We start from the raw sequence: 26,042 nt of genomic DNA on the forward strand, positions 1-26,042 counted from the left end.
TTATAAAATAGATTAAGGAAAGGCAAACCTACGTTTCTAGCACTTGTAGACTTAGTGAAAGCTTTTGACAATGTTGACTGGAATACTCTCTTTCAAGTTCTGAAGGTGGCAGGAGTAAAATACAGGTGGCAGTTATAAGAGCCGAGGAGCATGAAAGGGAAGCAGTGGTTGGGAAGGGAGTGAGACAGGGTTGTAGCCTATCCCCGATGTTATTAAATCCTTATATTGAGTAAACAGTAAAGGAAAGAAAAGAAAAATCCATGGAGAAGAAATAAAAACTTTGGGGTTCGCCGATGGCCTTGTAATTCTGTCAGAGACAGCAAAGGACCTTGAAGAGCAGCTGAACGAAGTGAACTGTGTCTAGAAAGGAGGATATAAGATGAACATCAACAAAAGCAAAACGAGGATAATGGAATGTAGTCGAATTAAGTCGGGTGATGCTGAGGGAATTAGATTAGGAAATGAGACACTTAAAGTAGTAAAGGAGTTTTGTTATTTGGCGAGCAAAATAACTGATGATGGTTGAAGTAGAGAGGATATAAAATGTAGACTGGCAATGGGAAGGAAAGCGTTTCTGAAGAAGAGTAATTTTTAACATCGATCAGGAAGTCGTTTCTGAAAGTATTTGTATGGAATGTAGCTATGTATGGAAGTGAAACGTGGACGATAACTAGTTTGGACAAGAAGAGAATAGAAGATTTCGAAATGTGGTGCTACAGAAGAATGTTGAACATTAGATGGGTAGATCATATAATTAATGAGGAGGTATTGAATGGGATTGAGGAGAAGAGACGCTTGTGGCACAACTTGACTAGAAGAAGGGATCGGTTGGTAGAACATGTTCTGAGGCATCAAGCGATCACCAATTTAGTACTAGAAGGTAGCATGGAGGGTAAAAATCGTAGAGGGAGACCAAGAGATGAATACACTAATCAGATTCAGAAGGATGTAGGCTGCAGTACGTACTGGGAGATGAAGAAGCTTGCACAGGATAGAGTAGCATGGAGAGCTGCATCAAACCAGCCTCTGGACTGAAGACCACAACAACAACAAGAAGTCTAGGGGACTGATGACCTCAGATGTTAAGTCCCATAGTGCTCAGAGTCATTTGAAGTTAACGTCAAGTCATGACACTAACACTGCTAACAGCGCAAATCCTACAGTTCACAGTCTGAAGGTTATTCATGTAAGGTTAGGTATCTTTCCAGTAAATAGTTTTCCGTCTACACTGACTCCAGCAGTGAAAGTTTAATTATAAGCACCCATTATCTAGGAGTACACGTATGGAGCGATTGGAAGTGGGGTGACCACTTAAAACTAATAGAAAAATAGACATATGCTAGACTGACATTCATTGGAAGAATTCTCGAGAAATGTAATTCATCCAAGAAGGATGTAGCTTACAAAACCCTTGTTCGACCGAAACTTGAATACTGCTCGTCAGTTTGCCGCCCATATCAGGTAGGATAAAAGAAATAGAGAAGATCCTAGGAAGAGCGACACATTTGATTAAGGTTCAAAGAAGAGCAATGCATTTCTTTACAGGTCCATTTAGTTAGCGCTAAAGTGTCTCAGAAATTCTCGGCCATCTCGCGTGGCAGTCAAAGCAAGAGGGGCGTTCTGTAGTCTACTGTTATACACTGAAGAGCCAAAGAAACTGGTACACATTGTAAGAAGTGTATATTTCTATTGTCTATTGTCAAACCACAATTTATGAAAGATTTATATATTTTATTAATACGATTAAGTAGGAATAATTAATATTTGTCATGTTGGAAATAATTGTGGTAGCAGGGAATGCATGCACCAAAGTATTGTTGGCAGGAGAGACCGCACATTGATATAATTTTAAAAAGGGCGGGAGAGACCGCATATGGATACATTTTAAGAAAAGAGCGGGAAAGACCGCGCACTGATACATTTTGTAATGGTAGCAGGGATTGTATGCACCAGAAAGCATTGTTGGCGGGAGAGACCGCACTTTAGCGTTCGTAGTAAGCGAGGTGCGAAGCGAGTCGGTAGCAGATCTGAAGCGAGAGGTTGAGAGGAGCGGTGTGCCTGCAAGCCACCAGCTATGATTTACAAGAGCTTATAAACGGATGTACAGAAACATCAGCTAACTATTATCATAAGAGGAACTAATATTATTGAATTATTTTTTTGAGAAACTCCAAGACTACTGAAGGTACGTTTGCGCAATGCTAGTTGTAAGATTATTGTAAAAAGTAAGTCCCATTTGAACGTTTGTAAAATCATTTCATTCAGAATATAATTAATTTTTGCCAGGAATATTGCATTATTGATTATAATCCATCCCAAAAACTATCAACGTAAAACTTTGCAAAATTTGTTGTTGTCAAGGAAAAGTTTAACTACGAATTACGTAACTTCAGTCAAATTAATTAAAGAATAACGTCAGCTTTGGTAATAAATACAGCCACTTATTATGGCAGCCCACCAGCAGTTAATAGAGTATAGTAAAACAGAGTAAGTATATTCATGTCGCAGTTCGATGTAGCAGTCAGGTGGCGATCCAGTAACAGTACAAAAAGGTAAGGAACAGTTTTGGGTTATTGGAGGTAACGACTGAGGGCCACAACGACGACACATTCTATGTTTCGTCAAAATAATCAGCAAATCACTTTTAACAAGCAGCATTTAAATTTGTATGCGAAGATTGAGAAAAAGAATAAATTTCAAAGGGAAGATTTCATTTGTTATTATTAAGCAAGAGATGTAAATCCTAAGAGAAGGTTTCATAGGTTATTGTAGAATGGAAGGTTGCGTAAGAAAAGCGATATAGAAGAGACGGGAAGGTTTCAACATGCCTAATATCGTTTAGGACCACCGAGAGCACGCAGAAGTGCCGCAACACGACTTGACATGGACTCGAATAATGTCTGAAGTAGTGCTGCAGGGCTCTCCATCAATCCGTAAGAGTAGGAGTGGGTGGAGATCTCTGTAAGTTGGTTTGCACAGTATAGATGTAGATGTAATGACAAGTGGCTATGTCGCACCCCGACAAATTACTGTGTTGCGTGGGCTGGGCAGCGTTGAGTGAATGTGAGCAGTGGACAGTGAGCGGGCGGCGAGGGCACGCACCTTGTTGAGGCAGTAGCGGAACTCGGCGACCTCGTAGGCGGGGTTGGCGCAGACGAGCACCATGCCGGCGCGCCCGGCGGCCAGCGCGGCCAGGTACCACTCGGCCGAGTTGCCGCCCCACAGCGCCAGCCGGTCCCCGCGACGCAGCCCAGCGTCCAGCAGGCCGGCCGCCAGCCGGTCCACCTGCAACACAGGCGCAACGTGCGGAACAACCGAGGGCCACAGGGGGAACGCCACGCGTGGGAGACCTTCGAAATTTCAATCAACTGCTGGGAAATAAAACTCAAAGGAAACCTTACGTAGCTGTTACCCAGAACATACACTACTGGCCAGTAAAATTGCTACACCAAGAAGGAATGCAGATGATAAACGGGTATTCATTGGACAAATATATTATACTAGAACTGAATACTCTCCTTCAAATTCTGAAGGCGGCAGGGGTAAAATACAGAGAGCGTAAGGCTATTTACAATTTGTACAGAAACCAGATGGCAGTTTTAAGAGTCCAGGGACATGAAAGGGAAGCTGTGGTTGGAAGGGAGTGAGACGGGGTTGTAGCCTCTCCCCGATGCTATGCCATCTGTATATTGAGCAAGCAGTAAAGAAAACAAAAGAAAAATTCGGAGTAGGTATTAAAATCCATGGAGAAGAAATAAAAACTTTAAGGTTCGTCGATGACATTGTAATTCTATCAGAGACAGCAAAGGACTTGGAAGAGCAGCTGAACGGCATGGACAGTGTCTTGAAAGGAGGATATAAGATGAACATCAACAAAAGCAAAACGAGGATAATGGAATGTAGTCGAATTAAGTCGGGTGATGCTGGGGGAATTAGATTAGGAAATGAGACACTTAAAGTAGTAAAGGAGTTTTGCTATTTGGGGAGCAAAATAACTGATGATGGTCGAAGTAGAGAGGATATAAAATGTAGACGCAATGGCAAGGAAAGCGTTTCTGAAGAAGAGAAATTTGTTAATATCGAGTATAGATTTAAGTGTCAGGAAGTCGTTTCTGAAAGTATACGTATGGAGTGTAGGCATGTATGGAAATGAAACATTGACGATAACTAGTTTGGACAAGAAGAGAATAGAAGCTTTCGAAATGTGGTGCTACAGAAGAATGCTGAAGATTAGATGGGTTGATCGCATAACTAGTGAGGAAGTACTGAATAGGATTGGGGAGAAGAGCAGTTTATGGCACAACTTAACTAGAAGAAGGGATCGGTTGGTAGGACATGTTCTGAGGTATCAAGGGATCACAAATTTAGTATTGGAGGGCAGCGTGAAGGGTAAAAATCGTAGAGGGAGACCAAGAGATGAATGCACTAAGCAGATTCAGTGGGATGTAGGCTGCAGTAGGTACTGGGAGATGAAGAAGCTTGCACAGGATAGAGTAGCATGGAGAGCTGCATCAAACCAGTCTCAGGACTGAAGACCACAACAAACAAGACATCCTGAGAAATCAGTACCCAGAACAACCACCTCTGCCCGTAATAACGGCCTTGATACGCCGGGGCATTGACTCAAACAGAGCTTGCATGGCGTGTACAGGTACAGCTGCCCATGCAGCTTCAACACGATACCACAGTTCATCAAGAGTAGTGACTGGCGTATTGTGACGAGCCAGTTGCACCGCCACCATTGACCAGACGTTTTCAATTGGTGAGAGATCTGGAGAATGTGACCGCCAGGGCACCAGTCGAACATTTTCTGTATCCAGAAAGGTCCGTACAGGACCTGCAACGTGCGGTCGTGCATTATCCTGCTGAAATGTAGGGTTTCGCAGGGATCGAATGAAGGGTAGAGCCACGGGTCGTAACACATATGAAATGTAACGTCCACTGTTGAAAGTGCCGTCAATGCGCAAAGGACAACTAAAACAAGTAGAAAGATATAATATACGTTCAGTAAAGTAGATAAAAAACAATAGAATCTTATTTCAATGAAACTTTCAGCACAGGAAAAGAACATTGCAGAAACTATGGCTCAAGTTTACAAAAACATGTGGAGGAACTATAGCTCAAGTTTAAAAGAATAGTTGACCATGCACTGGATAGATACGTACCTAGAAATTTCTAATATGAGTCATTCTGATTGGGATACTGTCACTGTAAGGAAACTTGTAAAGAAACAGAGACTACTGAACAATACGTGTAAAGGAAAGAATAGGGCTGTAGATAGAGAGAAGCTGAATGAAACACGTTTGACTGTCAAAATGGCAATACGCGAAGCCTTCAATGACTACCGTAGCACAATATTATCGAAAGATCTCTCACGGAACTCGAAGAAACCCTTTTTGATTGTAAAGACTGTTGGGATCATCAAAGTTTGTGTCCAGACACTTACGGATGCAACGGGTACTGAAACTGAGTGTAGCAAAGCTAAAACAGAAATGCTTAATTCTGTTTTCAAATGTTCATTTACAACAGAAAACACAGAATTACTGCCGCAATTTAACTCTCGTACCACTCCAGGTATGTGTCAACTAGAAATTAGTGTCAGTAGCGTTGAGAAACGCTTCCTTTGAGAAGCGCACAGCCGATTTCCCTCCTCATCCTTCCTTAAGCTGAGACTGTGCTGCGCCTTTAATGACCTCGTTGTTGACGGTGCGTTAAACTGTAATCTTCCTTTCTTTCTTCCTCCACGCCAACCAGCATGGATTCCGAAAACATCGATCATGTGAAATACAGGTTGGTTATAATTAAACTTTCGCTACTTGAGACTGTGTAGACAGAAAACTATTCACCTCACAGGAATTACGTTGACAGTGCGCTGCAGGATTTGCGTTGTCAATAATGTTAGTGTCATGACTTCCATTTGGCGTCGCTACTAGTACAGTGACGCAGGGTTGAGAAACTCAACCCCAAATATATGCAACGTGAATGGCACACTTTCCTGTATCCTGCTTCGTCAGCATGTGAGCCCTTCGCTGCGAGAGAAAGGTGCTTTGGACTCAACCGTTTTGATGCACGATGGAGCTACGCCTCACATTGTTCGTAAGGAAACTTGCTTACTCCGTAAGACTTTTGGAGAAAACCGATTCGTTGGGCAATCGTTCAAAACCAAGATGACCAGGATGACCAGATTTGAATCAGTGTGATTTCTGGCTGTGAAGGTACCTCAGGGACAGGGTTTATAAAGGGGCAGTAATACAAGCTGAAGATTGAAGATGAGGATGGCGAGAGAGGTAGGCAATATACCACCTGAGATGTTTCGGGCAGCGGAAGAGAAATTTCTAGCGCGATTCAAGGCTATCGTGGATGCAGATGCTCGTCACATTGAGCAACGTTTGTAATCATGAACGTAAACGTGGTACGCAATTAAGAAATGTTACCTTCTTCTGTGGAAATTAAAATGTGTTTCTTTCGATGTTTTATTCGTTATTTCTCTTCCGCAGGTCCTTAAAGGTTTCCACAACGTTTCAGTGTCCAACGATCACTAATTTTTCAAGTAGCGAAATTTTCGTTATAACCACACTGTACCATTCGCGCTTGTCTCACATGACTTTCTGACTCAGCATCACACATACGTCTTCTATAGAAAGTACAATAATATGAGGTATCAACCGATATTTGTAAATGGATTCAAGATTACTTGTTGGGGAAGACACAGAGTGTTATCTTGGATGGACAGTCATCGACAGATGTTGAAGTAACCTCATGTGCGCTCAGGGAAGCGTGTGGCACCCTTGTTATTCGTTTTGTTTACTGAGATGAAGTCACGCAGCCGTGCGGGGTAGCCGTGCGGTCTTGGGCGCCGTGCCATGGTTCGCACGGCTCACCCCGTCGGAGGTTCGAGTCCTCCCTCGGGCATGGGTGTGTGTTGTCCTTAGCGTCAGTTAGTTACGCAGTGTGTAAGCCTAGGGACCGATGACCTCAGCAGTTTGGTCCCATAGGAACTTACCACAAATTTCCAATTTCCAAGTCATGGAACAGCGACATGGACATAAATAATGGCGGTAGTTTAATAATTTTTTTTCATAATGCGGGGCCACAGTCATAATACATTTCTTTAAAGTCAGTACCGCCACTAGACTGTTGTTTATTAACAGTGTTACATTTACACTTACACAATCATGATTTCGGCTTCAAAGTGCCATTATCAAGGGTTTGAAGTGTTATAAATTGCCTGGTGTGGCATACTGTCGTATTAAAATACACTATTAGACACATAGTCTAAGAGGAGATATTTCTGGCAGAGCCTACTGCTTTGTTTCATTACTGTGTACACCATCTTGACTGAATGACAGTTGGCTAAGGGAATTTGACACTTAGCCGACTGTCATTCAGTCAAGATGGTGTACACAGTAATGAAACAAATCAGTAGGCTCTGCCAGAAATATCTCCTCTTAGACTATGTGTCTAATTGAGCCGTGTGTGGCTCGCGTTCATGCCGTTTGTTCTTTGGCATTTTGTCACATCGAGTGGCGTCTTGTTTCTTCCTTACTTACTGGCGTAAAAAAGTTGCTGTCTTGCCCCCTTGAGTGGCAGCAGCAGCGCTTATCGATACTAGTACTGTCGTACTATCTTTGGTGTGACCGCTAGTATTTCCGGATGGTGGTGGTGTGCGTGGTAGTCAGTCAGTTGGGATGGAGCAGCGAGGAAGTCTCTGCGGTGCAAGGCCAGGCCGGGACTGCTGGCAGTGAGCACGCGCTGTCGGATCGTGAGGTGCTAGTTGCGAGAGCGACAAATTTCGTTGCCACCGAACCTGGATGCCGAAGTTGAGTTATCAGTTAACCTGTTATGAAACCTCAACTATTGTGACATCTCTTCATTCATTTGCGGGTTGTTGCTCCCTGGGCCGTTCGGGCTAGCAGCAACGTATGATGTGCTGGAGTCGGCGAAACCTTGCAGCCATCTTCCTATATTGTGTTTAATTATTAAATTGACTGTTACTTGCCAGTGAAGTGCACCAGCGGTATTTTCTGTCCTGTGGCCGTTAACGCCCCTGTTACCTGCCCTGGTCGTTAGCGTAGTTTTCCGGCAGTGTGCCTTTCCTCGTCATGTTGATGCTCTCCGGCACGGCGTGTAGTTCGACAGCCTTTTAAGTGTTTGGTTCATATTTTGCTTAGAGTGGTTATTGTTCCCTTGGCTGTTTTTAGGCGTAGTGCTGTTCGTATCCTCGTCCTCGGCCGATATTTTCCATCGTTGTGCCGTTGGTTGGATGGAAGGGAATTGGTTAAATTGTTGGTCGGTCCTTGGGCCGTCCCTAGTTTGGGTTGCCATCCGACTATTTAACGTCATCTCTTGGCTGCCTGTCTCACCTCACCTTACGTTTGAGCTACCTTCTCAGGCCGACCCTTGGAACACGTCTGAGCGCCACTTGTTCTGTTTGTTTTATATTGTGATTTTCATTTTAGTTTGAAGTATTGTGCGAGGCCTTCGGCCGTGTATTAATTCCGTTCTTTTTAAATTTAACATAAAGGCCTTCAGCCATGTTAAAATTTTGAAGACTGATTTCATTTTTAAAAAATTTCCTTAAAATTTGTTCTGTCTGAAATTGTTTGTAACCCACTTGCCCCCGAAAGGCAAAGGTCCCGTGTTCGAATCTCGATCCGGCACATAGTTTCAATCTGTCAGGAAGTTTCATATCAGCGCACACTCCGCTGCAGAGTGAAAATCCCATTATTAAAGTTGTTGAAATTATTAAATGATTGCTCTCAGTACAAGCAAGACCATATGTACGGTTGGAAGTTAAAATTTAGTAGTAATCTGCAACAGCAAATTGTAAGCGATAAGCGGCTTTGCACCCCTCCGAACGTTTACTTCCACTGCTCCAACATAGGAAGCCTCTCGTACGTTCTGTGTTCGAAACTACGTGACCGTCTGGCGTCGCGTGGCGTGAAGTCAACTACCGACCATCGGCCACTGATGCAGCTTCGCTCTATACACGACATACTATAATACACTCCTGGAAATGGAAAAAAGAACACATTGACACCGGTGTGTCAGACCCACCATACTTGCTCCGGGCACTGCGAGAGGGCTGTACAAGCAATGATCACACGCACGGCACAGCGGACACACCAGGAACCGCGGTGTTGGCCGTCGAATGGCGCTAGCTGCGCAGCATTTGTGCACCGCCGCCGTCAGTGTCAGCCAGTTTGCCGTGGCATACGGAGCTCCATCGCAGTCTTTAACACTGGTAGCATGCCGCGACAGCGTGGACGTGAACCGTATGTGCAGTTGACGGACTTTGAGCGAGGGCGTATAGTGGGCATGCGGGAGGCCGGGTGGACGTACCGCCGAATTGCTCAACACGTGGGGCGTGAGGTCTCCACAGTACATCGATGTTGTCGCCAGTGGTCGGCGGAAGGTGCACGTGCCCGTCGACCTGGGACCGGACCGCAGCGACGCACGGATGCACGCCAAGACCGTAGGATCCTACGCAGTGCCGTAGGGGACCGCACCGCCACTTCCCAGCAAATTAGGGACACTGTTGCTCCTTGGGTATCGGCGAGGACCATTCGCAACCGTCTCCATGAAGCTGGGCTACGGTCCCGCACACCGTTAGGCCGTCTTCCGCTCACGCCCCAACATCGTGCAGCCCGCCTCCAGTGGTGTCGCGACAGGCGTGAATGGAGGGACGAATGGAGACGTGTCGTCTTCAGCGATGAGAGTCGCTTCTGCCTTGGTGCCAATGATGGTCGTATGCGTGTTTGGCGCCGTGCAGGTGAGCGCCACAATCAGGACTGCATACGACCGAGGCACACAGGGCCAACACCCGGCATCATGGTGTGGGGAGCGATCTCCTACACTGGCCGTACACCACTGGTGATCGTCGAGGGGACACTGAATAGTGCACGGTACATCCAAACCGTCATCGAACCCATCGTTCTACCATTCCTAGACCGGCAAGGGAACTTGCTGTTCCAACAGGACAATGCACGTCCGCATGTATCCCGTACCACCCAACGTGCTCTAGAAGGTGTAAGTCAACTACCCTGGCCAGCAAGATCTCCGGATCTGTCCCCCATTGAGCATGTTTGGGACTGGATGAAGCGTCGTCACACGCGGTCTGCACGTCCAGCACGAACGCTGGTCCAACTGAGGCGCCAGGTGGAAATGGCATGGCAAGCCGTTCCACAGGACTACATCCAGCATCTCTACGATCGTCTCCATGGGAGAATAGCAGCCTGCATTGCTGCGAAAGGTGGACATACACTGTACTAGTGCCGACATTGTGCATGCTCTGTTGCCTGTGTCTATGTGCCTGTGGTTCTGTCAGTGTGATCATGTGATGTATCTGACCCCAGGAATGTGTCAATAAAGTTTCCCCTTCCTGGGACAATGAATTCAGTTTCCAGGAGTGTACATTGTAGGAATGAAAGCGGGGCGCAAAATGGCATAAATGCCACAATCTGTCCAGCGGCGTCGATTTCTACACCACCCCAAACGTTGCTAGGCACTGACTACTTCTGAGGAGCTACTGGGGCATTGTTATCCCTACGAACAGCCATTGTTCTAGCTGGCTGCTGGTAACACTTTGGAAGTCACAAGTGATTAATTCCGCTGGTTTCATGCACAGTTACCCGGCCTGGGTGGCCGAGCGGTTCTAGGCGCTACAGTCTGGAACCGCGCGACCGCTACGGTCGCAGGTTCGAATCCTGCCTCGGGTATGGATGTGTGTGATGTCCTTAGGTTAGTTAGGTTTAAGTAGTTCTAAGTTCTAGGGGACTGATGACCTCAGATGTTAAGTCCCATAGTGCTTAGAGCCATTTGAACCATCTTATCTCCTTTATTTTACCCTCATGATCCTAACGCTAAATAAACTTCGGAGCCAGTAGAAACGTTATGCAGTCCGTCGCAAATGTTAATTTTCTAAACTGTCGTAATAGCGTTTCGCAAAAAGGTCTTCTTCTTCCCTTCAAAGGTTCCCACCTGCTTCATAGAGAATTTCCATAACACTCTCGCACTGATGGAACCTACCGTAACGACTCTAGCAGAGTACCTGTGAATTGCTTCGGTACCTTACGTTTAATGTGACCCGGTAGAAACTCCAACAACTGGAGCCACTCCCAGGTTCTGAACTTTGGATACACTTTTCAAATGGTTCAAATGGCTCTGAGCACTACGGGACTTAACTGCTGAGATCATCAGTCCCTAGACATAGAACTAATTAAACCTAACTAACCTAAGGACATCACACACATCCATGCCCGAGACAGGATTCGAACCTGCGACCGTAGCGGTCGCGCGGTTCCTGACTGAAGCGCCTAGAACCGCTCGGCTACCAGCGGCCGGCGATACACTTTGCCAGAATTTGTAGAATAAACCGCAGTTAGCCATCCGCAGTACCTACAACTGACCTTATATGATATTTTGTCGAAAACTGACATTTTGAAATCGTGGCCGTGTGCAAAATACAAGCTGATTCTCCCAAACCAGAAAACTACATACAGCCACTGCTAATTTATACAAATAGCGGCGTTCCCCGTTACAAACCGGCAGGTTCATCTTCAGACTGCTGCCTCTGTTTAGATTACATTTGTAGTTTACATAAGTTGACAGCTGTTTTTCCCCTTCTGGTGATGTTGGAGCCGTAGTGCCCTACAACAAAAAGCGATGTAAGGAACAGCCTGTTCAACTGTAACCATGGCTAATAAGATATAAAAACACTTTCAACAAATCTCTCAGATAAAACTAAATTACTTTTAGGTTACTTATGTCGAAATTCCCGCATCGTTATGTTGCACTGTTGACTACTTGTGTTCACGAACACCTGTTTTTGTTACTTATGTGAAGCTAGGCCACACTTTGTAAAAATATTGAGCGTGTGTGTGTTAAGCAGCTTCCAGTGACTTAAACAGCCATCACATAGTGCGCGTACATAAATGCGTTAACTTTAAAATGCGTCAGACTAATACAGCACGAATTCTTCGCACAGAAATGCACACCACCGCATCAAACCAATAACTAATACACGAAGCCCCTGCAAGACAGTAAGAACCATCCGAAGACTGATTTGTAATAAACCCGAAACAGGCAATTTTTTGAATTAAATAATTTTTTAATACCGTACTTGTGACCGGTAGCTGCTTGAATTATAAACTTTATAATTGTATAGTAGCTAATGGTTCTCGACATGTCAACTTTTGACTAGATAGCGTGATTCACTGCCGCATTGCGCTGTGCATAGAGGCTTTGCGTGGTACAGCGGGCAAGACCTTGGCCGACCTGCTTCGCATCACCTGTCACGTGTGCAGAAACAGAGCGTTGCTCACAAGGGAACCTCCCCATCGCACCCCCCCTCAGATTTAGTTATAAGTTGGCACAGTGGACAGGCCTTGAAAAACTGAACACTGATCAATCGAGAAAACAGGAAGAAGTTGTGTGGAACTATGAAAAAAACAAGCAAAATATACAAACTGAGTAGTCCATGCGCTATATAGGCATCATCTTAGACAATAGGGGCTCAAGGGCGCCGTGGTCCCGTGGATAGCGTGAGCATCTGCGGATCGGAAGGTCCTAGGTTCAAGTATTCTCTCGGGTGAAAAGTTTAATTTTTTATTTTCAGACAATTCATATGTTGCAGTTTATGTGACAAACTCTTATGTTTTCATCACTTTTTTGGGAGTGATTATCACATCCACAAGAAAACCTAAATCGGACAAGGTAGAAGAATCTTTCTACCCATTCGCCAAGTGTACAAGTTAGGTGGGTCGACAACATATTACTGTCATGTGACGCACATGCCGTATAGAATATATCAGACATGTTTCCCTGTGGAGGAATCGGTTGACCTATGACCTTGCGATCAAATGTTTTCGGTTCCCATTGGAGAGGCAAGTCCTTTCGTTCACTAATCGCACGGTTTTGCGGTGCGGTCGCAAAACACAGACACTAAACTTATTACAGTGAACAGAGACGTCAATGAACGTACGGACATATCATAACTTTGCGAAAATAAAGAAAGTAAACTTTTCACTCGAGGGAAGAATTGAACCAAGGACCTTTCGATCCGCAGCTGCTCACGCTGACCACGGGACCACGGCGCTCCTGAGCCCACGTTGTCCTTGATGCTGGCTATATTAGCATGGACTACTCAGTTTGTATATTTTGCTTGTTTTTTTTCATAGTTCCACACAACTTCCTCCTGTTTTCTCGTTTGATCTGTGTTCAGTTTTTCAAGGCCTATCCACTGTGGCAACTTATAACTAAAGCTGAGGGGGGTGCGATGGGGAGGTTCCCTTGTCAGTATCATTCTCTCCGGCGGATATTTATGTGGGCAGTATGGCCTGACAAGTAGAGTCGACCGGAGAGTCAATCAGTGGATCTACTTCCCAAGCCGATCCCCAGCCTTCTGGTTACGACGAGCGACAGCGGATAACAGCTTGCAACCAGCCTTCGATGGCACCAGTTCGTCTAGTGCTTCATCGCTTCGCGATCTGACTTAGAAGAACTTCTTGGAAATGTCCAGTCGGATCAGGACTTTGATTCAGGATGATACTTGTCAGATATTGTACGTGACGTCAGATCTACTTCTACGAGGGCAGTTCAATAAGTAATGCAACACATTTTTTTTTTCTGAAACAGGGGTTGTTTTATTCAGCATTGAAATACACCAGGTTATTCCCCAATATTTTAGCTACACAACACTATTTTTCAACGTAATCTCCATTCAATGCTACGGCCTTACGCCACCTTGAAATGAGGGCCTGTATGCCTGCACGGTACCATTCCACTGGTCGATGTCGGAGCCAACGTCGTACTGCATCAATAACTTCTTCATCATCCACGTAGTGCCTCCCACGGATTGCGTCCTTCATTGGGCCAAACATATGGAAATCCGACAGTGCGAGATCGGGGCTGTAGGGTGCATGAGGAAGAACAGTCCACTGAAGTTTTGTGAGCTCCTCTCCGGCGCGAAGACTTGTGTGAGGTCTTGCGTTGTCATGAAGAAGGAGAAGTTCGTTCAGATTTTTGTGCCTACCAACACGCTGAAGTCGTTTCTTCAATTTCTGAAGAGTAGCACAATACACTTCAGAGTTGATCGTTTGACCATGGGGAAGGACATCGAACAGAATAACCCCTTCAGCGTCCCAGAAGACTGTAACCATGACTTTACCGGCTGAGGGTATGGCTTTAAACTTTTTCTTGGTAGGGGAGTGGGTGTGGCGCCACTCCATTGATTGCCGTTTTGTTTCAGGTTCGAAGTGATGAACCCATGTTTCATCGCCTGTAATAATCTTTGATAAGAAATTGTCACCCTCAGCCACATGACGAGCAAGCAATTCCGCACAGATGGTTCTCCTTTGCTCTTTATGGTGTTCGGTTAGACAATGAGGGACCCAGCGGGAACAAACCTTTGAATATCCCAACTGGTGAACAATTGTGACAGCACTACCAACAGAGATGTCAAGTTGAGCACTGAGTTGTTTGATGGTGATCCGTCGATCATCTCGAACGAGTGTGTTCGCACGCTCCGCCATTGCAGGAGTCACAGCTGTGCACGGCCGACCCGCACGCGGGAGATCAGACAGTCTTGCTTGACCTTGCGGCGATGATGACACACGCTTTGCCCAACGACTCACCGTGCTTTTGTCCACTGCCAGATCACCGTAGACATTCTGCAAGCACCTATGAATATCTGAGATGCCCTGGTTTTCCGCCAAAAGAAACTCGATCACTGCCCGTTGTTTGCAACGCACATCCGTTACAGACGCCATTTTAACAGCTCCGTACAGCGCTGCCATCTGTCGGAAGTCAATGAAACTATACGAGACGAAGCGGGAATGTTTGAGAATATTCCACAAGAAATTTCCGGTTTTTTCAACCAAAATTGGCCGAGAAAAAAAATGCGTTGCATTCCTTATTGAACTGCCCTCGTATATCTACATATACCCTGCTAACCACTGTTAAGTGCATGGCAGAGGGTACGTCCCACTGTACTGGTTATTATGACTTTTTGCCGCTCCATTCACGTATGGAGCGCGGGAAAAATTATTGTTGAAATGCCTCTACGCGTGCTGTAATTAATATAGCCTTATCTTCACGACTCTTGTGGGAGCGATACGTAGGGGGTTACAGTGTATTTCCTATAGTCATCATTTAAAGTCGATTTCTAGTTACTTTGTTAGACTGTCTCGGGATAGTTTCCGTCTATCTTGAAGAGTCTACTAGTTCAGTCATTTCAACATCTCAGTGTCACTGTCGCGCAGGTCAAACAAACATGTGACCATTCGTGCTGCCTTTCTACGTATACATTCAATATCCCCCGCTAGTCATATTTGGTACGAGTCCCACACACTTGAGTAATATTGTAGGATGGGTGACACAAGTGGTTTGCAAACAATCTCCTTTTGCAGCCTGATTGCATTTCCCTAGTATTCTACCAATAAACCGACGTGTGCTCCCTCCTTTACGAAAGACTGAGTTTATGCCATTGTTCTACTTCATGTCCCTGCTAAGTGTTACACCCAAGTATTTGTATGAATTTACAGATTCCCGCTGTGACTCACTACATCTTATTTTAATGGGTTACTATGTTTTTTTCGTTTTTTGAAGTGCACAGGTTTACATTTCTGAACATTTAAAACAAGCTACCAATCAGTGCACATCTTTGAAATCTTTTCAACGTCTGGCTGAATATTTGTAAAGCTTCGTTCAGATTGTATTTCATTGTAGGTAGCTGCATCATCTGCGAAAAGTCAGAGATTACTATTAATATTGTTCGCAAGATTATTAATATACAATATAAACAGCAAAGGACCCAACACACTTTCCCGCGTACACCCGAAGTTACTTCCACATCTTTCGATGACTCTCCGTCAAAGATAACATGCTGTGTTCTCCTACCAAGAAATCTTCAATACAGTCACATATTTCATCTGACACCCCACATTATCGTACTTTAGATAATAAGCGTAGGCGTGGTGCTAAGTCAAATGCGTTTCGTTAATCGAGAAATACTGCATCCATCTGATTACCCCAATCCGTGGCTTTCATTACGTCGTGTGAGAAAAGTGTGAGTTAGGTTTCATAATCTCCAGTTTCAGAAATCTAAGCCGGTTGACATGTAGGAGGTCGTTCGAGACACCTCATTAAGTTTGACCTAAGGATATCTTCTAAGATTCTACAACAAATCGATGTCAACGATGTTCGACGCTAGTTTTGAGGATCACTTCAGCTACTCTTCTTGTAGACACGAGTGACCTGTGCTTTTTTCCAACTACTGGGCACAATTTTTTGTTCGAGGGATCTACGATACATTATAGTCAACAGAGGGGCTAACTTGGCGGCGAATTGGGCATAGAATATGATAGGGATTCCACTGAGATCTGGGACTTATTCGATTTTAACAATTTCAGAAGTTTCTCAACGTTAATATCTATTTTACTTATCTTTTCAGTGGTACGAGAATTAAGCTGGGGAAATACTCCTGGGTTTTCCTTTGTAAAGGAACATTTGAAAACAGAGTTAAGAGTTTCTGTTTTTGCATTCCTACTCTCAATTTCAGTTCCAGTCTTGTCCATGAGTTGTTGGGTACCACTAACAGCCTTTTCATATGAAAAGATATCTCTGAGTTGTGAAAGATCATTTGACAATATTCTGCTACGGTAGTCACTAAAGGCTTCACACATTGTTCTCTTGACTGCCAAACGTGTTTCATTCAGCATCTCTCCATCTATAGTCCTACACTTTGTTTTACGCTTCTTATTCAGTAGTCTCTGTTTCCTTAGAAGTTTCTTTACCGTGATTGCGTAGCCTGGAGGATGACTCCCGTAATGAACTGTCCTACTGTGTACATGCATACAAGTGCACAGCCAACTATTCATTGAAACTTGAGCCATACTTCCCCTAAATTCTCCCGTCCTGAGGTAAAAGTTTCAAGATCTTCGTTGAGGCATGACACCACCGTTTCTCTGTCTAGTTTGCTGTACATATAAATTTTCTGCTTGTTTTAGTTGCCATTTGTGTTTTGGTATTCATTGTTGCTATAACTGCATCATGGTCACTGATACCAGTTTCGATGTGGACGTTCTCAGAGAGGTTAGGGCTGTTTGTTGTCGTTAGATCTAATATATTTCCATCATGAGTGGAGTTACAAACTAACTGTCCTAGTTTGTTTCATAGGATATCTTGTCACGCCCATCACTAACAAAACTGTACGTATCCCAGCTGACTGTTGGATGATTGAAGTCTCCTCCATTGATTACAGTACCGCTAGGAAACTTATGTACAAGCGCACAGAGGTTCCTCTAAAGTTTTCGTTTGCATCGGGACGAGAATCTGGTGGTCGACAGAAGGACCCTGTTATAATTTTTACCCTTGATAATGAGTCTTGACCAAAAAATCTCATACGCAGCTTCAATTTCTGTCACGGTGGATGTGAGTTTCTTGTCTACTGTGACAAACACACCACCTCCATTTCCTGTTTCCCTATCCTTTCGGTACATGGTTATTATATTTTTGCTAAAGATCTCAATACTGTGAACTTCAGGTTTTAACCGGCTTTCTGTGCCTATTATTAAGTGCGCTTCAGTGCTTTTTAATTCGCTACGTACTCTGGCGTTTTGTTGTGAAAGTTTCGGCAGTTAACCACTAGAATTTTGATAGTCTCATGTGCGGGAGCATTTTCTTGGATCTTACACTGAGGCTTCTGGGTTTCCCACAGTTTTTGTCATCTGGATCTGATGGAGAATCACATAATCTACAACACCCAGAGCAACACAGTCTACGTAATTTGCGACACGTGCCTAAGGCATACACAAAGTTTCTATCTTTAATACTTGTCTTATTGTGTAAAACCTTAAACGTAATATTATACCTCTTAATGAGTGTGTTATGAAAGTATGTTAAATTTTTAAATTCAGTAAATAAGTATATGGAATACTGAAAATAGCCGTTTAGTAATATAGATTAGAGTATGTAGGTTTTTACTTAGCTGGACACTCAAAAACATGTAGCTAAAACTACTTGCATATTTTATAATATTGGTATGACATGAAATACAACTATAAAAAAATTCACGGGCCCACATTGCATAGCAGTTTAACAAATGTTTCATAACGGACTAAAAAACCAATAGTCATTTTCCTTTTCTGCCCACAAATTTAATGGGGAAAACATCCGATAGAACTCTAATAGGAAAAGTTCCCCGCTGGATACCTTCTGATTGACCGGGAAAATACAAAACAAAACACCAAAGGATCTCTTCCAAAGAAGAGAGAATAGATTAGAGTACAATATCTCAGAGTAGAATAGATCCAGTAATAAATAGTGTGCACTATTTACGCGTTTATAGCGATATAGTGTCCTGAATCCTAGCACACCTCGTTACTAAAGTGCGACCTGTAACAGAGCACTATGCGGTTGTTGTTGTTGTCGTTTAGGTCTTCAGTCCGAAGACTGAGTTGATTGCAGATGTCCATGCTACTCTATATAGTGCAAGTGTCTTCATTTCCGGGTAACTTCTGCAACCTACCTCCTTCTGAACCTGCTTAATGTATTCATCAGTTGGTCTTCCTCTACGATTTTTGCCCCCTACGCTTCCCTCGATTGCTAAAGTAGTGATTCCTTGATGTCTCAGAATAAGTCCCACCAACCGATGCTTTCTTCTAGTCAGGTTGTGCCATAAATTTCTTTTCTCCCCAATTCTGTTCAGCAATCTCATTACCTGCGTGATCTACGCAGCTAATCTCCAGCATTCTTCTGTAGTACCACATTTCGAAAGCTTCTATTCCCTTTTTGTCTAAACTGTTTATCGCCCATGTTTCAGTTCCATACGTGGCTATACGCCATACATATACTTTCAGAAAAGACTTGTTGACACTTAAATTGTACTAGGTATTAACGAACATCTCTTGTGCAGGAACGCCTTTCTTGCTATTGCATGTCTACATTTTTTCTACTCTTTGCTTCGGCCGTCATCAGTTATTTTGCTGCCCCCCAAAAAACCTCATATACTACTTCGGGTGTCTCGTTTACTGATCCGATTCCCGCAGCATCGCGTGATTTAATTCGACTGCATTCCATTATCTTCGATTTGCTTTTTTTTATGTTCATCTTATATCCTCCTTCCAAGACACTATCCACTAGGTTCAAATGTTCTTCCAAGCCCTTTGCTGTCTCTGACAGAACTACAATGTGATCAGCAAACCTTAAAATTTTTATGTATTCTCCTTGGATTTTAATTCCTACTTCAAATTTTTCTTTGGTTTCCTTTACTGCTTGTGCAATGTGCAGATTGAATAACATCAAGGGTACGCTACAACGCCCTCTCGCTCCCTTCTTAACTACTGCTTCCCTTTCATGCCCCTCGCCTCTTATGGCTGCCATCTGGTTTCTGTACAAATCATAAATATTTGCCGGCCGCGGTGGCCGAGCGGTTCTAGGCGCTTCAGTCTGCAACCGCGCGACTGCTACGGTCGCAGGTTCGATTCCTGCCTCGGGCATGGATGTGTGTGACGTCATTAGGTTAGTTAGGTTTAAGTAGTTCTAAGTTCTGGGGGACTGATGACCTCAGATGTCAAGTCCCATAGTGCTCAGAGCCATTTGAACCATTTTTATAAATATTCATCAGGTTACCTTCCATTGGGAAAGCTGTTGCACTCAGCGACTGTTATATTGACTGGTAAATTATAGATTTCAGCGATCAGTCGTCCTTCTTAAATTTTATTGGCATATCTAGATTTCAGTTAGAAGCTAGCCATTCTCAATGCACTATTATTTATGCTCAATGCATGTAATGCCTGTTGGTCGGGCTTCATCCACAGTTCACTGAATTGAGTAGTCAATGAACTGTGGAAGAAGCCCGACCAACAGGCATTACATGCATTGAGCATAAATAATAGTGCATTGAGAATGGCTAGCTTCTAACTGAAATCTAGATATGCCGATAAAATTTAAAAAGGACAACTGATCGCCGAAATCTATAATTTACAAATTGTAAATAGCCTTTCGCTCCCTGCCATCTTTAGAATTTGAAGTAGAGTATTCCAGTCAACATTGTCAAAAGCTTTCTCTAAGTCTACAGATGTTATAAACATAGTTTTGGCTTTCCTTAAACTATCTTCCATGAGAAATCTTAGGATCAGCATCGCCTCACGTGTCCTTAATTTCTCCGGGATCTAAAGTTAACTTCCCCAAGGTCGGGTTCTACCAGTTTTTCCATTAGTCTCTACAGAACTCATGATAGTATTTTGCAGCTGTGACTTATTAAACTGATAGTTCGGTAGTTTTCACATATGTCAGCACCTGCTTTCTTCGGAATTGGAATTATTATTCTTCTTGGGGTCTGAGGATATTTCGCCTGTGTCATACATCTTCCTCACCAGATGGAAGAGTTTTGTCACAGGTGGCTCTCACAAGACTATCAGTAGTTCTAACGGAATGTTTTCTACTCCCAGGGCCTTAAACTTCGAATCATGGTCTGGGTAAAAAAGTCAGCTCAAAGTTCGGAGGGAGCCAACAATACAGGGTGTTACAAAAAGGTACGCCCAAACTTTCAGGAAACATTCCTCACACACAAATAAAGAAAAGATGTTATATGGACATGTGTCCGGAAACGCTTAATTTCCATGTTAGAGCTCATTTTAGTTTCGTCAGTATGTACTGTACTTCCTCGGTTCACCGACAGTTGGCCCAATTGAAGGAAGGTAAGGTTGACTTCGGTGCTTGTGTTGACATGCGACTCATTGCTCTACAGTACTAGCATCAAGCAAATCAGTACGTAGCATCAACGGGTTAGTGTTCATCAAGAACATGGTTTTGCAGTCAGTGCAACGTTTACAAATGTGGAGTTGGCAGATGCCCATTTGATGTATGGATTAGCACGGGGCAACAGCCGTGGCGCGGTACGTTTGTATCGAGACAGATTTCCAGAACGAAGGTGTCCCGACAGGAAGACGTTCGAAGCAATTGATCGGCATCTTAGGGAGCACGGAACATTCCAGCCTATGACTCGCGACTGGGGAAGACCTAGAACGACGGGGACACCTGCAATGGACGAGGCAATTCTTCGTGCAGTTGACGATAACCCTAATGTCAGCGTCAGAGAAGTTGCTGCTGTACAAGGTAACGTTGACCACGTCACTGTATGGAGAGTGCTACGGGAGAACCAGTTGTTTCCGTACCATGTACAGCGTGTGCAGGCACTATCAGCAGCTGATTGGCCTCCACGGGTACACTTCTGCGAATGATTCATCCAACAATGTGTCAATCCTCATTTCAGTGCAAATGTTCTCTTTACGGATGAGGCTTCATTACAACGTGATCAAATTGTAAATTTTCACAATCAACATGTGTGGGCTGACGAGAATCTGCAGGCAATTGTGCAATCACGTCATCAACACAGATTTTCTGTGAACGTTTGGGCAGGCATTGTTGGTGATGTCTTGATTGGGCCCCATGTTCTTCCACCTACTCTCAATGGAGCACGTTATCATGATTCCATACGGGATACTCTACCTCTGCTGCTAGAACATGTGCCTTTACAAGTACGACACAACATGTGGTTCATGCACGATGGAGCTCCTGCACATTTCAGTCGAAGTGTTCGTACGCTTCTCAACAACAGATTCGGTGACCGATGGATTGGTAGAGGCAGACCAATTCCATGGCATCCACGCTCTCCTGACCTCAACCCTCTTGACTTTCATTTATGGGGGCATTTGAAAGCTCTTGTCTACGCAACCCCGGTACCAGATGTAGAGACTCTTCGTGCTCGTATTGTGGACGGCTGTGATACAGTACGCCATTCTCCAGGGCTGCATCAGCGCATCAGGGATTCCATGCGACAGAGGGTGGGTGCATGTATCCTCGCTAACGGAGGACATTTTGAACAGTTCCTGTAACAAAGTGTTTGAAGTCACGCTGGTACGTTCTGTTGCTGCGTGTTTCCATTCCATGATTAATGTGATTTGAAGAGAAGTAATAAAATGAGCTCTAACATGGAAAGTAAGCGTTTCCGGACACATGTCCACATAACATATTTTCTTTATTTGTGTATGAGGAATGTTTCCTGAAAGTTTGGCCGTACCTTTTTGTAACACCCTGTATACCACCTCCAGCAACACTATGCGAAGCAAGGTTCAGACCAGCCTTCGGCCAGCAAGTGCAGCGACGTCGTGCTGGGGACGGATTGAACTCACCCGGCGCTTGACCTCGCTGAAGGTGAGCCGCACGCCCTGGTGGCAGGAGACGAGCGCCTCCCGGGAGCCGAAGCGGTCTGCGGCGCTGTCCACTAGCTGGCCCACGGTGATCGCCAGGAGCGGGTCTGCGCTCGGCTGGTGCCAATAGCTGGGCGGCGGCGCGCTCAACCTGCCGACCAGCAACGCCGTCTGAACTTCCACCGTGCAGGCGATAGCGAAACCACGCTGCGGCAGTCGGGCGCCGATTCAGTAGGGGTCGTGGAGATTAGAAGAAATGAGGAAGGCCAAAAGAGTAGGGGGACGGTGAAAGAGCAGGGGATAGGAGTCGAAAAAGATGAGGAGGTGCAGATCCAGGGTTCGTTTCTGAAGGAGAGAAGGTTCACATGTTATTTACTGTCCCTCATCTCCCACTCCCTCCCTCCCCCCCCCCCCCCCCCCAATCCCGCTGCCTGCCATTTTTAACATACCGCACATGAATACACTTTTAACAGTAATTTTTATGATAATAATAATAATAATAATACTCGAACAGAACCATTACAACAGGTAAAACAACACCACATAACAAACCTGACATCATACTCACCAATAAAAAGAAGAAATTAACACAACTAATCGAAATATCCATACCCCATACAACAAATATAGAGAAGACAACAGGAGAAAAAATTGAAAAATACATCCAACTGGCTGAGGAAGTCAAAGACATGTGGCATCAGGATAAAGTTGACATCATACCAATTATACTATCAACTACAGGAGTAATACCACACAATATCCACCAGTACATCAATGCAATACAGCTACATCCAAACGTATATATACAACTACAGAAATCTGTAAATATTGACACATGTTCAATTACCCAAATGTTCCTAAATGCAATGTAACATATACTGTACAGTTAAAAGGAAGTCACGCTTGATCAAGGTCCGCGTCACTTTCAATTTTTAACCAGACATAACGTCTGAGACAGGAGAGAGAAATAATAATAATAATAATAATAATAATAATAATAATAAACAGTTTGAGTAGAATAAAGTACACAGGCATTGTGAGGCGACGGCTGAAATAATAATTTCATGCTTCGCAGCATTTTTTACAAGAGCCTGAAAATTATTTTTGCGGTCAGCTAGACAGCGACGGTAACATACTGACCATAATTTCCAAACTGCAAGTCCACATTATTCTTGTACTCGCTGAAAGAAAATGTTCCTACTAACTACAATACTGGCCATGAAAATTGCTACACCAAGAAGAAATGCAGATGATAAACGGGTATTCATTGGACAAACATACAGGGTGAAAAGTATTTGTGGTGTGCGTACTGTAAGACCTTCGATACACACACCATCAGATTATTTGACTTGTCGCTCTAACGAAGTAGGCAAGTGTCAACATTATGTCTCGTGGTCTTATCGTGGCGTGTTTATCTTCTGCCGTTAGGTCAGACAATAGAAATGCCACTTGCACGCTTAGAGTAGCAGATTGACGGTGACCAACTTTAAACAGAAATTGATTAAATTTCATACACATTTATTAAAATAATAAAAAGCATAGACATTACGTAACTTGATTCTGGATGCTATTTACAATTGACAATCTGAAGTTCCTTTGGTCTTGGTACATTAACCTTATTGTCACATATCTCTGATACTTGACAAAGTGTCTATACATTTATCTTCGTAGCTATGTACAGAAATATGATAATCTTCTTAGGTGCAGACTGAAACTTGACTATAGACTGGTAGAGACTAATGCAGACTAATGCAGACTGGTGCAGACAAATGCAGACTGGTACAGACTGGTGCAGGCAAATGCAGACTGACTAATCGGAGGTCTGTACACTCGTTATAATACCTCGCGCGTTCATGTATCACTGCGCGAGTGTGATCCGCGAGGAGAAAAGGTTCTATGTTAGCAGCAATCTCATTGGCTGCGTTACATATTAATATGCGGATCGGCGGAAGCAGAATTTGGTCCGTCTCTAAAGCAGCACCATCTCGTAGTGCGGAGATGGACGAGCGCTGCGCCTGCGCTGTTGTGCTTAGTGGGGCGCGCTCTATTGGGAAAGTTGTGTACACGCTGACTACGCGGAACTATGTACACAACAGTATTTAAACCGACAAACTTTGGTAGGTTGTAGGGGACACGAAAACAAATATTTTGCCCTAACATCATTTTTTCCTATGAGGATTATTTAAACCGGACGAGGCCGTATTACGCTCTTCAGTTGTTAGTGGTTGTATTACGATCTTCAGTTGGTAGATGGCGTATTACGCTCTTCAGTTGTAGGCAACTGCTCTCCACCAGTGAAGTAGTGCATTGCCTCTGTTTACTAATGGAGCGATACACATGGAGTGAGTACACAGATATGGTTGGTGCGTACTACGTAGCGCACCACAAAGGACGAGCTGCACACCGGGTTTATCAACAACAATATCCTAATTGCCGTATCCTGCATCATACGACCTTTGCTGCTGTGTACCAACGTCTGCGTGCGACTGGGTCTTTTAGCAGATTACTTGGACAGGGAGGCTGTCGCACGATAATAACGCTGTAATTTGAGGAAGCTGTCTTGCAGCATGTGGAGTGGGATCCTTCAATCAGCACTCGTGCAATTGCACGTAACATGGGGACGAATCAGACGAATGTAGGAACAGTCCTTCGGGAGCAATTGTTACGTCCATTTCACTTACAGCATGTCCACAACCTGGAACCAGTCGATTATCCACCCAGAGCACAGTTTTCGCAGTGGTACCTGGAACAGTGTGAATTGCATCCTACATTTCCATCCTCTGTGTTCTTTACCGATGAAGCAACATTCGGGTGTGATGGAGTCTTCAACATGTACAATTCGCATGTTTGGAGTGAGGATAACCCACATGCCACAGTTACTATCGCTCATCAACTGCGGTTCTTCGTTAATGTGTGGGTCGGTGTTGTTGGGGACTGTTTAATTGGGCTGTATCTGATACCTAGGCCATTAAATGGCAGGCACTATTACAATTTTCTCGCCAGAGCATTGCCAGTATTGCTGGAACATGTCCCGCTCCCTACAAGACAACGCATGTCGCTCCAACATGACGGGGCGCCGGCACATTTCAGTCGTCGTGTGCGTCGATTCCTGGACCTACGGTTCCCAGAATCGTGGATTGCCAGAGGTGGTCCTGTACCATGGCCTGCTCGATCCCCACATATGTCCCCTCTGGAATTTTTGTTTGGAGAGCGGTGCGCAACCTTGTTTACGCAACTCCTGTTGCATCAGAAGAGGATCTGATTGCCCTAATAGTAGCAGCAGCAGGAATAATTCAGGATACTCCTGGGGTTTTTGCCCGTGTCAGACAGAACATGATCCGACGATGTAACCTTTGTTTACGTCTCAATTGAAGCATTTTTGAAAATCTACTATAATTGAGATTGGGTTGTGTTAGTGTTTGTATCTTGATCATAAAGAAATGGAAAAGTATTTGTTGGTTTAATTACTTTGTTGCCAGAGAAACCTACCTCTACCGGTTTAAATACTCCTCATAGGAAAAAATGACATTAGGGAAAAATATTTGTTTTGATGACCCCTACAACCTCCCAGAGTTTGTCGGTTTAAATACTTTTCACCCAGTATTATACTAGAACTGACATGTGATTACATTTCCACGCAATTTGGGTGCATAGATCCTGAGAAATCAGTACCCAGAACAAACACCTCTGGCCGTAATAACGGCCTTGATACGCCTGGACATTGAGTCAAACAGAGCTTGGATGGCGTGTACAGGTACAGCTGTCCATGCAGCTTCAACACAATACCACAGTTCATCAAGAGTACTGGCTGGCGTATTGTGACGAGCCAGT

At 44.2% G+C, this 26,042-nt stretch overlaps 1 protein-coding gene across 2 annotated transcripts in view; it reads right to left on the reverse strand.

Annotated features, from left to right (window-relative positions):
• LOC126416259 (medium-chain acyl-CoA ligase ACSF2, mitochondrial-like) overlaps positions 1-26,042 on the reverse strand; it is a 254,749-nt gene that overhangs the window by 191,842 nt on the left and 36,865 nt on the right. For both annotated transcript variants that reach the window (XR_007575423.1, XM_050083889.1), the window contains exons 2-3: positions 22,194-22,362; positions 3,103-3,285 (exon numbers count right to left, since the gene is read on the reverse strand). Coding sequence is in view for 1 of the 2 variants with exons in the window: in XM_050083889.1 (XP_049939846.1) it covers positions 3,103-3,285; positions 22,194-22,362 (352 nt within the window). In the remaining variant the exon portion in view is untranslated. The remainder of the gene's footprint in view (positions 1-3,102; positions 3,286-22,193; positions 22,363-26,042) is intronic.

Source organism: Schistocerca serialis, chromosome 8 (assembly GCF_023864345.2).
Source record: "Schistocerca serialis cubense isolate TAMUIC-IGC-003099 chromosome 8, iqSchSeri2.2, whole genome shotgun sequence".
In the NCBI taxonomy this organism is placed as follows: Eukaryota; Metazoa; Arthropoda; class Insecta; order Orthoptera; family Acrididae; genus Schistocerca; species Schistocerca serialis.